The sequence below is a fragment of the Hippopotamus amphibius genome, chromosome 6, assembly GCF_030028045.1.
Source record: "Hippopotamus amphibius kiboko isolate mHipAmp2 chromosome 6, mHipAmp2.hap2, whole genome shotgun sequence".
Classification (NCBI taxonomy): domain Eukaryota; kingdom Metazoa; phylum Chordata; class Mammalia; order Artiodactyla; family Hippopotamidae; genus Hippopotamus; species Hippopotamus amphibius.
Window position 1 is genome coordinate 54,488,026 of NC_080191.1, and position 13,573 is coordinate 54,501,598.

The 13,573-nt window shown below is 41.9% G+C and overlaps 1 protein-coding gene and 1 non-coding gene across 4 annotated transcripts in view; both read left to right on the forward strand.

The window, feature by feature from the left end:
- The window catches only part of MTHFD1L (methylenetetrahydrofolate dehydrogenase (NADP+ dependent) 1 like), a 176,889-nt gene that overhangs the window by 6,300 nt on the left and 157,016 nt on the right, over positions 1 to 13,573 (forward strand). The window contains exons 5-7 of one of the 3 annotated variants that reach the window (XM_057739867.1): positions 5,013 to 5,137; positions 7,020 to 7,120; positions 8,664 to 8,800. In XM_057739867.1, the coding sequence (XP_057595850.1) occupies positions 5,013 to 5,137; positions 7,020 to 7,120; positions 8,664 to 8,800 (363 nt within the window). Of the gene's footprint in view, positions 1 to 5,010; positions 5,138 to 7,019; positions 7,121 to 8,663; positions 8,801 to 13,573 lie in introns of those variants that run through there. The other 2 variants (XM_057739868.1, XM_057739869.1) reach the window with 2 other exon arrangements.
- LOC130856209 (small nucleolar RNA SNORA70) lies at positions 8,015 to 8,153 on the forward strand. The gene has a single exon (XR_009054501.1). It is a non-coding gene; the product is annotated as a small nucleolar RNA SNORA70 (small nucleolar RNA).

Genomic DNA, 13,573 nt, shown 5'->3' on the forward strand with positions numbered 1-13,573 from the left:
CTCTTAGCATCTTTTAGTTGTGGTCGGAACTGACCAAGCCTTTTCTTAGGGCTGAACTTTTAGCGGGAAGAGTTTACTTTTCCCACTAGTGTGGATGCTCCTTGATCTGTCTGTCCCTAACCATATGTTTGTTTTCTTCTTTTTTTTTTATTGAAGTATAGTTGATTTATAATGTTGTGTTGTTGCAGAAAAGAACTGATCCCATGAGAAACCAAGCACAACACTCAGAGAGTTGGAGAACTCAGGTTTATTGAGTCAGCGGACCCAGACAAGCTAATGCTCCAAAATTCTGGGGCCCCGTTTCAGGGGAGTCTTCTCCTTATATAGCTTAAAACATACAGCTATAATTGGTACAAACTGATTGGCTGCAAATTACTATAGGTCACGGGCAGTTACAAAGTGAGGGAGTTGCCATGGGTTACCCACATAGTAGGGGGTCCTAACAGGAACTTGTAGGAGCCGGACATTCCATTCCTATCAGGACTAAGGTCACAATTTGCATTCTCATATTGGTTGCAGGTTGACGTTAATGGTCACTTAACAAGTCTGTGTGCAAAGGGTCTCAAACAAAGGCTTGGGGTGGGTGCCTGAGAGCTAGACATTCTTCCCTTATCTGATCACTCTTAGTAATTCATTTTACTGTTTAACTGAGAGTGGCGAGCAGGCCTTTGCAAGATGGAGAGTAAGCAATTACAAGTATGGAAGTTTCAATTTCCTCATCAGTGTTACATTCTAGCATATAGCAGAATAACTCAGTTGTACTTACATATTCTTTTTCATATTCTTTTCCATGATGGTTTATTACAAGATATTGAATATAGTTCCCTGTTCTATACAGTAGGACCTTGTTTTACCATATGTTTCTGCTGATGACGTGAGCTATGACATGGTGACTTTGGCTGTGTTTCTTCAGCTGTAGCAACAGCATGGTCTAGTGGAAATTGTCAGTGTGTGGAGGACTGGTTCTGGTCTGCCGTGTCCTGACAGGTGGTTTGACCTTGGGCCCTTCTTTGGTTTCTCTGGGTCACACTTGCCTTGTTGATAAGATAAAGGACAGCATAATTTTCAGAGTCCTTTTCCAGGCTAAACTTATGTGAATCCTTCAGTGGTGTTTTGGGGCAGCTGATAAAAAAAAAAACACCATGGGGTTCTTTTGTTGCTATTGTGTGTGCTTTAGCTGTTTCCGCCATCAGGGAGTAATGTTGCCGAGAAAAACCTGGCCTCTGTTCACCGATGCCGAATAGAAATATGGAGACAGAGCTCTGGAGGAGTAGAAAGGAATCGCTTTATTACTTTGCCAGGCAAAGGGGGAACACAGTGGCTGTCACCTCAAGAGCTGTGCCCCCCTCCCTGGGGAATAGGGAGAGAGCTTAGAGTCGGGGCTCGTGGTCAGGGGTAGGTGATAAGGATCAAGGCGGTAACAGTCCCGCCTTCTCCTGATGGGTCGGCGATGAGGTAAGGAGGAGTCGGCATCATCAGCCTTCAGGTCCAACTGGTCTGGGGTCTGCATGCTTGTGGGCAGCTACCATCGTTAACTTCTCGCACCTGGAGGGGCTTCAACTTCTGCAAAATAGCTCAAAGATATTGTTGTGTGTATTGTTGCTGGGGAAACAGGACCTGCCCCAAGGCTGCTCTTGCCTGTTTCTCCCAGGTCACATACATCCCCTCCCTTCATTAATTAACAACTGCTTGAATCTGCCCACTGGAACTCAGGGAAGGTCATGGAGGCTGAATGAAGGCTGTTTTCCTATCATCAAAGAAATAGGGGACACAGAAAAGCTTTGTGCCCAGGAGCCCCACAGAGCTCTGCTCGGTATCAATACCAGCCCTCATAAGTGTCACCTTGAGCCTGGGAGAAGCAGTCACCCCCATAAGTAGGGCCTAGGAAACTGGACCACAGACCATCCTGGTGTCTGGTCCTTCTGTGGCTAGGTTTTCTTCAGACTGGCCATGGCAGTGATGAAAACCTTAAGTAATCTGGAATTACACGGAAGTTTTTTGTAGGTGAATAAAGTTTACAAGTAGGCAGTCCCTGGCTAGTGTGTTGGCATCATGGCGTCTTTAGAAACTCAGGCTTCTTGGATCTTGCTGGGCTGCCACCTTTGTTGTGCTGCTTCATATCCAAGATGGCAGATTCAACACTACAGATCACATCCACATTCTAGCCAGTGTCAAAGAGAAAATAAATCCAGGGACTTCCTTGGCAGTCCAGTGGTTAAGACTCCCGCACTCCTACTGCGAGGGGCGCTGGTTCAATCCCTAGTCTGGGAACTAAGATCCTGCGTGCCACAAGGCGTGGCCAAAAAAATAAATAAATAAAAATAAATCCAGACTTGTGAGGAGAGACATGATCCAAAAGGATTACTGCAAGGAGGGGAAAGGAACTGTTAAAGGAGTACACTCAGCCCATAAGCTCTGCACACCTTTGAGAGGTAGGCAGAGGGCTTTTCTAATACAAGGAGGGGTAGAGAAGGCTAGAGAACCCAGCAGTGAGAAAAGGGTTGAAAGGGTGGCTTGATGGGATAGTAGATGAGAGAATGTTTTACCCTGAGGCCAGCCTGTTCTCACAGGGAGGTGGTGGTTGGGGGGCAGCTGTCCACCAGTCAGACCCAGGGTAGGTCAAAGTTTAGGAACTTGGGGGAAGGAAAGAAACTTACCAAAGTATGATTAACAAGCATTTTGTTCTGATGCCTCAGTGGAGACCAACAGTTCAGCTAAATCATTTATGAACAAAGAATGGGAGTTTGTGGGGTCTGTGTCTGGCCTTGTCCTAGGTAGATAAGGGATGGTCTTGTCAGAGTCATATGGGGAAGGTGGTTCTTTGCAGTACACAGAGGGTGGGGGCACTTCTTAACCATCCCTGTTTTCCAGGATCACAGGGCTTAGTTCAGTCAGTTCTTATCACCAGCCAAGAAAAAGGAAGGACAAAGACCAACGTCAGGACCCCAGCCTCTTTCTTAAAAGTCACAATTCTGCTTCCATTCCACTGGCCTGAACCTAATTGTTTGGCCTTGCTGCAGAGGGGGCGAGAAATGTGGTCTTTATACCAAGTAGCCTTAGATCATTTCTTTTTTTTTTTTTTTTTAATTTTATTTATTTATTTATTAGCCTTAGATCATTTCTTAGCACAGCTAAAAATTGAGTTCTTTACTAAGGAAGAACAGAAATTGGATATTGGGCAAATAGTTTCTACCACATGTGCCGTTGTAAGATATTACAAAGATTAACACTTGTCCTACCAGTACTAACAAAATGCAGAGAAGTTTGGTTTCTCTCTGCAGAAGGACACTCATTTTCTGCAGTAGCGTTTGCCTTTTTTAGGATTGTTTTGCCACTGGTATTGATAGCCCTTGACTTTTTTTTCCCTTGGCTTATTTTTTTGACAAGAAGTCACTTAATTCCCTCTTTTTCTTTGAAATTCTGATAAATGGGAATGTATATGATGGTGTTATTATGTTGGAATAGAGTAAGGATCTTTATTAAGATTTTGTTGTTGTCACTAACCTCTAACTACCAAATTGTAGTTAGAGATAACACTAGTACCCTCACTGCATTCTGGCTGGGCTCTGTATATAGTTGCCACCCTCTCTAACCACCCCCTACCCACCATCACTCCATTAGCCCTTTACCCTGCTTAACCTGAACTATTTTTCTTTACATTTATCAATTTCAGAGATTATACTGTTAATATTATTGGTGGTGGTGGTGGTGGTGTTGTCTTCTCTACTAGAATGTAAGCTCCATGAAGGCAGGGTTTTTTTTTGATTTATTATTTACTTATTTATTGTCTGCATTGGGTCTTCATTGCTGCCCACGGGCTTTTCCTAGTTGCAGTGAGCAGGGGGTGCTACTCTTTGTTGTGGTGCTCGGGCTTCTCATTGTAGCAGCTTCTCTTGTTGCAGAGTTCGGATTCTAGGCACGCGGGCTTCAGTAGTTGTGGCACATGGGCTTAGTGGCTCCACGGCATGTGGGGATCTACCCGGACCAGGGATCAAACCAGTGTCCTCTGCATTGGCAGGCGGATTCTTAACCACTGCACCACCAGGGAAGTCCCTGAAGGCAGATATTTTGTTTACAGCTATATTTCCTTTACAAGGTAGATATTCAGAACATTCAACATTTGTTGAATGAATGACAGAAGGATGAATATTAAATGCAACAAAATTTTCTTGCCAAGTTTTCTGAATATATCAAATAGCTTTTTCATGAAATCATGAAATAACGTCATGATTTTTGCTAGATAGTGGAACAAGAGTGGTAGACCAACACTTCTCACGGTGAGATCCGTATCTGCAGGCTAGAATCTCTCTTAATTATGAACAAGTAATATTGCTAAGTGAAATCCTGGCATAAAATAGAGAGAGACCAGAGCATTGCTTATTTAAAGACATACCTGGCCATTCAATAACGATTATATTAGCTTCCCAAACTGCTTTGGTCTTTTTCATAAATAATGAATCATTTTAGTGTTTCCTATAAAACGGAGCTATCTGTGAGAGGTTTTCTGTCAGAAGCCTTTGGAAATATTTTCGACTCGACATGCCATCCGGGTCCAGAGAACAGGAGGGCCTGAGTGTCATGGTTAGTAAGCTTTAGTTAAACACAGTGTGTTTGAAATACAGGCTCCTCTGGGTCAGGTGGGAATGCTTGAGGTTCCTGCATCCTGGCCTCCCAGAAAGCTGGCAGTGTGTTGGGCTCAAATCTGATCGTGGACAGGGAATTGTCTTTCACTAATCTCAACTTTATTAACTGTAGAGCATTGATTTTGTTTTGTTCTGTTCTAGCAGAGAATAGAGCGATAAGAAAGACTTGAAGTCACTAAAAAAATTCAGCCAAGCTTTTATAACCATGGTGAGACAGAAACATAGACTTCTTCATTCGGCTTTACACCAGGTCTTCAACAAGGACAAAAAAGAAACTAAAACAGAAGCATTTTTATGAATCTGTTTCTTACATAAAGCATCTTTTGTCGGGTCTTATTTCTGGGAAACTGACTTTAGTTTTTGCTTTAGATTATAGATGAGATCCTCAAGATTAATGAAGACACCAGAGTGCATGGTCTTGCCCTTCAGATCTCCGAGGCCTCATTTAGCAACAAAATCCTCAATGCCTTGAAACCAGAAAAAGATGTGGACGGGTGAGAACATACAAAAGAAAACAATCGACTCTTATTGCTAAACTAGTTTTTCTACTGTGAATTTTTAAAAATTCTTTTTGAATTACATCAGTAATTAAGACACGAAAGAAATCATTTTAAGTATTTCAGGAGTTGGAGGGCTTGTTAAATGCTGAAAATACACTTGCCCTTTTATAGTGCTTGGGTACTGCTTTGGAAATAAGTCACATTCACTTGAGAAGTTCCTGTCTGACTTACAGAGTCCACAGCCAGCTCTCCTCTCCTGATAGCTTTTCCTTGATGATTCTGCCAGACCAGAGAAGAAACCCAGGGACCTGCTTCTCCAGCAGTAGAGTATTCTGCCTTAGTCTGAGGCCAGTGGAGAAAAACAAAGCAAGCACTTACATTCATAATGCAAGATTTTATTTGAAATTTGAGGGAAAAACCTTGAATATCGGGTGCTCTGATACTGGTCTTGGACCCATGTCATGTCGTGACATAAGCTTCAGGGGACAAAGAATGCTGCCCATCCATGTGGGAGTGCATGATGTTTCCTGGGGTTAAAAGCCTCATTTTCCTACATGGAAATAAGACATTTTTGTGCCGTGGCCAAAAAGAACATAATATATTTAGCATTACGGGGTCGTGAGCAAATTTATAACGTTAGTCTTGCAGGGGCTGGATTGAGTGTCCACCACCTCACTGACACATTCAGGTTCTCCCATTATCCTCGCCTTCTGTTGTGACTTAGGGCAGACTCAAACACGGGTGGAAAACTTGTCATGAAAATCTCTGACCCTATAGCAAACAAACCATAAAAGGGAGAAGAAGCTCTAGTCAATTAGAAAACATCCAGAATCTCAAGTTATCACACTGTAGTTTCCAGTCTTTCATAAAAAGAGAGAATTATGAAAACTCTTCCGAGTATCTCCATTTTGTTACTAACCTGTATTGAGACCATCAATTTAAGCTAGATAATTAGGGACTGTTTTGTCCTGGATTTGACTGGGGAAGAACACAGAAGGCATTGAAAGGACATGGTACCTCATTTTTTCCCTTGATTTCTTTAAGGAGATAAGTACTGATGTCGAGTGGGGATCGGACCTTAAATCCAAGTCTTGCTAGGTCACCCTGATTTCTAGGTCCTGGACTTTGATGTTGATGGAGATGTAAATGTCCTCAGGATAAAGTGGCCGCAGGACCATGGCGTTGCACACGTCCAGGGCCACCATTCCACGTAGTCCATTGAACGGGGCTCCCTGGACTGTGTGCATTGAAGCCCCATGTGGCCTCAAGCTGTGGTCCTGCTGTCCAGGCAAAACCAGAACACCCAAGGTTGTCCTGACTCATAGGGACCACATTGGAGTTGCCTGAGGGACTGCTGTAAAAGCTACTGAGCTCTATTCTTGCCCACTCTTTAATTTCTATTTAATTATTTAATATATCCTATCTATCTGTCCACAAAAATTCAATTAACTATCAAGTTAAGAAGGGAAAAAAAGAATTTTATTCGAGCCAAACCGAGGATTATAACCCAGGAAGCAGATTCTCAGGAAGCTCTGAGAACTGAGAGCTGGGAAGGAACACTGTTCTTTTAAGAAGTTACATCGCTAGTGTGAGAAGAAAAAAAAATTATCTTTACAGTTGAGTGGGCATTCTCATCTTTGAGGAGCTCTGGTTAATGTTTAATGCAGATACACACTGCACATGACGGAGGGAAGAGGCCCAAACAAACACACAGAGAGAATTTTATATTTTTTTCTTGTCCTGGCTTAAAAGATAAATTTTATTTTATCATATCAAATATTGACTTGGATGCTATTCAGGATTAATACATGTGAATTACAGATGAGTGAGTTTTGGCCAAGTTTTGACTTACTTATTCCCTTATTTTTGGATCCAGAGTAACGAATGTAAACCTGGGGAAGCTGGTACGTGGGGATACCCACGAATGTTTTGTTTCACCTGTGGCCAGAGCTGTAATTGAACTTCTTGAAAAGTCAGGTATGGTGCTCCTTCAGAAATGTTGCTCTTGGAGCCTCCTAGGTGGCGCAGTGGTTAAGAATCCGCCTGCCAATGCAGAGGTCATGGGTTCGATCCCAGCTCCAGGAAGATCCCATATGCCATGGAGCAACTAAGCCTGTGTGCCCCCCAAAAAAAGAAGTGTTGCTCTTTTCTGTTTTTTTGGTATTTACATGAGTTTTTAGTAAGGATTTGTTTCTGGAAGATACTTACTAAAATACAGAAGTGATACTCAATGTCAGCTTTATTTTTCTCATCTTTTAGGAGATACGAATAACTGTGGCAGATTTTTCTAATTGGATTAACTGTATTATAATTTTAAAGAGAAGCTGGTAAAGATGAAGGATTAACCTGTGTTTTCTCAGTTTCTTCATGAAATCCTCAAAATAACCGCAATGAAAAATGTTTCAAGTTTCAACTTCTCAAATCTGTCAACATGTAAACCTGGATAGGTTTTATATTTAAGACTTAAACGAAGAAGCTGTCATATACAGTTTAGGGTATAGAAACCTAGATTAGGATCTATCAGTGAGCAGTATCTCCTTGCAGTAATTGGAATTTAATTTTTTCTCTACACCAGCTGGAGTGAAAAGGAGACAGATGCTCCTCCTCTACACCCAAACATGAAATGATTAAACAAAAATTCCAGCATTTACACCAAAGTTCTATTAGAAGGTTAACTTTCAACATATACCTCTAGGACATTAGCCATTAAGCTGAGATATTCCACAGAGACAGTGTTTTTCCATCACGTGGATAATTAGGATGGTGATTCTGGGTCACTCTACCATAAAGTTTGCAAAGAAGTAATAAATTGTGGCCTATAGTCATCGTAGGTTTGGTGCCTAGAGGGCCAAGTTTTAAAAGGCTATTTTTTTGCAACCAGTTAAGCCGACCATGCTCTTTTCCCCATGGGGGCCCGGTGTGCAATGGCTGCAAACAGCAGCCTCCTCGGTAGTGTATGCAGCCTGTCTGTCACCTGTATGGGTTGCCCTAAGGGACCTTGGAGACAGCCGTTTCCAGTAGACATTCATGTCTGGCATGCTGTCCCCAGTCTAGCTCCAGACAGGTGTGTGCAGTGCCTTTGGAAAGCCCCAGGGCACAGTGGCCAGGGTCCATGTTGGCCAAGTCATAATGTCCATCTGCACCAAGCTGCAGAGCAAGGAGCATGTGACTGAGGCCCTACACAGGCCAAGTTCAAGTTCCCTGGCCGTCAGAAGTTTCACATCTCCAAGAAGTGGGGATTTACTAAGTTTAATGCAGATGAATTTGAAAACAGGGTGGCAGAGAAGTGGCTCATCCCAGATAGCTGTGGGGTCAAATACATCCGTAACTGTGGCCCCCGGGACAGATGGCGGGCCCTGCACTCCTGAGAACCTTGGTGCTGTTCCCTCCATACTCACGCCTACCAATAAATACTGCTTTCCTGTCCAAAAATTAAAGCTCTTTTTCCTTACATTAAAGCAGTATGGGAGAAAGGCTTTGAAGTTTTGATTATAATACTGAATTTCCATTTGGTGGGTAGGTGTTAACTTAGATGGAAAGAAGATCTTGGTAATAGGAGCCCATGGGTCTTTGGAAGCCACCCTGCAATGCCTGTTCCAGAGAAAAGGGTCCATGACAATGAGCTCCCAGTGGAAAACACCTCAGCTTCAAAGCAAGGTAAGCATCTTTCATGTTGGAAACATATCCTTAAACACTTATATTAGAAAAGGAGGAGTAGAATATGTGGGGAAAGACAAGAAAAGGACTAGAAATGCTTAGGCTGATCATTTAACATAAGAACAGCAGAAAATCTCACAGGATGAAAATAAAAGCAGAGATTACTGAAATAGGAATCAAATATATATGAGGCATTATCGGCAAAGCCAAAAGTTGGTTCTTGGAAAAGTCTAGTAAAATAGACACACCACTAGCCAAAATAATTAAGATGAAAAGAGAGAACGCCAGCAATGTTAAGAATGAACAAGGGGACATAACCACAGAAGCAAAAATTAATTTTTAAATAGAGTATGAGCAACTTTATGCTGATAAATTTGGAAACTTGTATGGAATGAGAACTTTCCTAGAAAATGCTACTTACAAAATGGATTCCAGGAAAATTGAATAGTCTAGTATGCATTGAATCAGTCTACCCATCAAATAAGCAAATGAAAAAGACAATAGATGGTTTTAAAAATGAGTTAATTACCACAGTCAAAAAAACAGAAGACGGCAGAACATTTCCTAACTCATTTTATGAGTTCCCAATGCGGACAATGACAAGATGCTATGGACAGTTACAGGCCAATTTCACCTATGAACGTATATGCAATAATCATTAGCAAAATAGAAAACCAACTCCAGCACCAGGTTGGGGTTATCATAGGACTGCAGGGGGGATTTAAGGTTAAGCTCTGTTAAAATGTATTAATGTAATTCACCATGTTATCAGATTAAAAACTATACTTTCACCATAGTAGACACAGAAGAGTTATTAGATAAAATTTTAATATTCATCATGAGATTTTTCTAAAAAAAATCCTCTTAAACCAGGAATTTAAAGGAATTCCTTAATCAGATAAAACATCTATAAAAACTTGAGTAAAAGTATCGTTTAATAGTGAAATACTAAAAATCTTTTTTTTGTTTGGCTATACTCCATGGCTTTCGGGATCTTAGTTCCCTGCCAGGAATCGAACCCAGGCCCCGGCAGTGGAAGTGCCAAGTCCTAACCACTGGACCACCAGGGAACTCCCTAGAAACATTTTTTTACATTTTTCTTTTTTAAATTAGGAAAGACAAGAGTGCCTGTTATCAATATTCCTAATCAGTATTGTGTGGGAATTCCTAGACAGTGCGGTAATATGAAAAAAGAAAGGAAGAAAAGGGTAATTTCATAATGATTGGAAAGGCAGACATCAAACTGTCATCAATCCTGGGTAATATGATTACGTAAAAAGTCCAAAAGAACCTACTAAAATATCAGAATTACTAAGAATGCATCTGGGTTCTTGGCTATAAGATCAACACGCAACTTCGTGTACCCCCCAAAAAATAATAAATAAATAAATAAAATTAAAAAAAAAAAGATCAACACGCGAAACTAATTGCATTTCTAAACACCACCCCCCACAGTTAGAAAATTAATTTTTAAAGAAATAACAGCTTATGATAACAATGGGAATTTAAGGTGGTTAGGGATATATTTAACAAGAGTTATTTCTGGGACTTCCCTGGTGGCGCAGTGGTTAAGAATCCACGATTCCAATGCAGGAGGCCCAGGTTCCATCCCTGGCTGGGGAACTAGATCCCACATACATGCCACAACTAAGGAGCCAGCAAGCCACAACTAAAGACCCAGTGCAACCGAATAAATAATTTAAAAAAAATTAGTATCCAATAAGCATTAAAAAAAAAAGACGAACATAAAAAAAGTCATTTCTGACCTTTTGAAAGAAATTATATAATTTTGATGAATGTCATTAAGAAGACCCAATTAAAAGCAGAGATACCATACGGATAAGGAGACTCATTGTCTTAAAGATACTAATTCTCCCCAAATGAATCTATAAATTTGAATCAAAATCCTGACATAACATTATTGTATAGAATTTGACAAGCTGATTGTAAAATTTACATGGAGGCATAAGGACAAAAACAAGACAATTGTGAAGAAAACCAGAGCTGTAAATATTAATAAGAAGGAATTTTTAAAAACAGCATTCATCGGAAAAACGCAAGTTGTTGAAGGCTATGTTTCATCTAACACCATTTATATAGGGTTAAAATCAATACCACATATATATTTTTAGGGCTGCATTATACAAAGTAAGAGTATAAAAAAAGGAGTGGAAACTGTGAACCAGATCAGGAAAACCATGACAGGACAGAGATGTCGAGGTAGATGGAGAGGAGACTAGGGGACCTGCACTTGGGCTGGTCATGCCTTTTCTTAAACTAGGCAATGGGCAGGATGTCCAGGGTGTTATATTATTCTGTTACCTTTTCATGTCTGAAGTAGTTAATAAAGTTTTTAATTCCAAAAGCTGACAGCGAATTTCACAAATTTCAAGCAAAGTGAAGTTAAATTAAAAGTGCATTAAGCACAATAAATTCCTCACATCTAAAAATACACATTCCCCACTTTGCAGCGTGAGGGTGGAAACCAACAAGCTGTAGTCCTGTCCAGGAGAGGCAGGCCTCTCGACTGAGGTTTGTAATGTTTGAGTGGCAGGTGGATCTGATATATGCAATTCCTTCTTGTTTTAAAACAGCCCAGGGACATGGTCTTGCAATTAAACTCAAACCTATGTGCTTTTTTTAGTGGTCACCACATGGTGGCAGCCTATTCAAGAAAATTCAAGGACAATATTTTGTACTTTAGAGCCCATAATTCTGGGTTGGGAGGCTTAGAGGACGAGGACAGTAAACTTGCCCTGAACTGAATAGCTGTGACGAAAAAGAAAAATGCCTTCACTGGCAATTCAGTGTTTTCACAGCTGTCACTGATACTTTTGCTAGTTGTATCTGTATTTTTGAAAAACAAAGACATCTTTCAAAGTACTTTTTTTATTATGGAAATAAATCACCTTGACTCTTTTGGATAAAGCCCACCCTAACTTTGAGAAAGACGATTATGAGGCTTTACTCTCTAGAGAATCTAGAAATTGAGTAACATTTCTGTTTCCACATATCTAAGAAGATTCTCTTTAGTAGCTGACATTGTGCACATATTTTGTTTTTTTAAGTCCTTCGTACTTACAGCGGCACCACTGTGAATTTTGGAGGCTGTCAGCTTTCACTCTTTTTATTGCTTCAGCTTTATAGCCAGAGATATGGACAAATTCTGGGCTCCCCATACTTGTCCTTGAAGTTCGTTTGGTCTCTGGTGTTTGGCCCTCTCTACCTGGCCTCCTTAGGCACAACAGGCTCCCCTCACAGCACAGGATAAAGGCTGAATCTTTCCATTTTTTGTGCGAGCAGCCAACTTCACTTGCCACTCACCTCCCGCTGATGTGCCTCTGTGCTTCGACCTGACGTTTGACTTTTCACTGTTCCTGTATTTCATTTCTAAAGCACAGGCCATTGCTGGGCCTCCTTTCAGAGGGTCCGTGGGTCCTATGCAGACCACAGTGTTGGCAAAGTGTAGTGCAAAGAACACCCGAGCACACACATTAGTGTCCTGGGACAGCTGAATGGGACAGGCTATGTCCACCCTTGCCACACCCTTGGAAAACCTTCACTGTGAGAAGCCTTGAAAGTATACATTTAATAACAGATTGGTGGTTTTGTTTTCTACTTCCATCAGCAATGCCTTTTGAGATTGTAGTGCGTTGTAAGTGCATCTTAACAGTGCATTTTAAGATGATAGCCCATTTAGCTTCTCACTGTCAACAGTGATAAATATTAGGAAGAGAAAAGAGCAAGCAAAGGATTATGGCTGTCAGGTCCCAGGACGTTATCTTTGAAAAGCATTTCTTACTGCTTACTTGTACGCGACATGGTGCAAAAGCCCCTGTTGGCCATATGGTGGGGGATTTCCAAAACCAGGAGGGTGAGGGTTTGGGGATCAGGGGGTGACTGTAACACGGGAATCCTGTCCACCGCCTCCTAAACTACATGCAGCCTTTCAAGTTTGGGATGACCTTGAAGCAGTCGCAGCCTGCTGGAACCCTAGGAACTGCCTTTGAAGGTCTGGAGTCAGAGACAACATTTGTGTTCTCGGGAAGCAGTGGAACTTAGGCTTTGGTGCCAACAGCTCTGGATTCAAGCCTTAGCTGTTTAACCTCTGCGAGTCTGTCTCATGTGTAGAATGGGGATCGTAAGACTCCCTGCCTCATGGGGCTGCCGTGAGAATTCAGTGGTCGTGTCATTGTCAGTTTGCTTAGCACAGGACCCCTGGTAATAGCCTGGCGGCTGTTGATGGTGAGTCGGGGAGGACACTGCAGGTTTCACCGTACAGGTGTGCAGTTGATGTGGAAATGGAAAGGCCGGGCCGTCAGTCACATCGTAAGGAGTTAATAAAAAATGGAACCCAGGGTTCCTCGTGGGAAGCCTGGTACACATGCTGCCAACATATGGCTTGGGGGGAGGAGGGAGTCACTCTGTCTGTGAGGTCTCCCAACAAAACATGGAGGCTGAGGAAACTAAACCAAAGCAAAACTAAGAGACAGTGTCCCCGAGAGAACAGGTGCCCCGCTTTGGCTGTTCCGGGCTCTCCCTCTGGGCCTCACCTCCGCGGCTGTGGACCTCTGCCTTCCCTGATGCTTGTGTGATGCAGAAGCCACTGCACTTGAAATCAGGTCTCCTGGAGATTCCTGCTCACTCCTTCCAGGAATAGTAGTCCTTCCTACAGCTTTGAGGAACACTGACATCGAGTCCGTTACATAGAAATGGATCCCTTCTCTATCAGCCTGCCTAAATCTAAGGATAGTCTTTAGGCTCTGATGACGC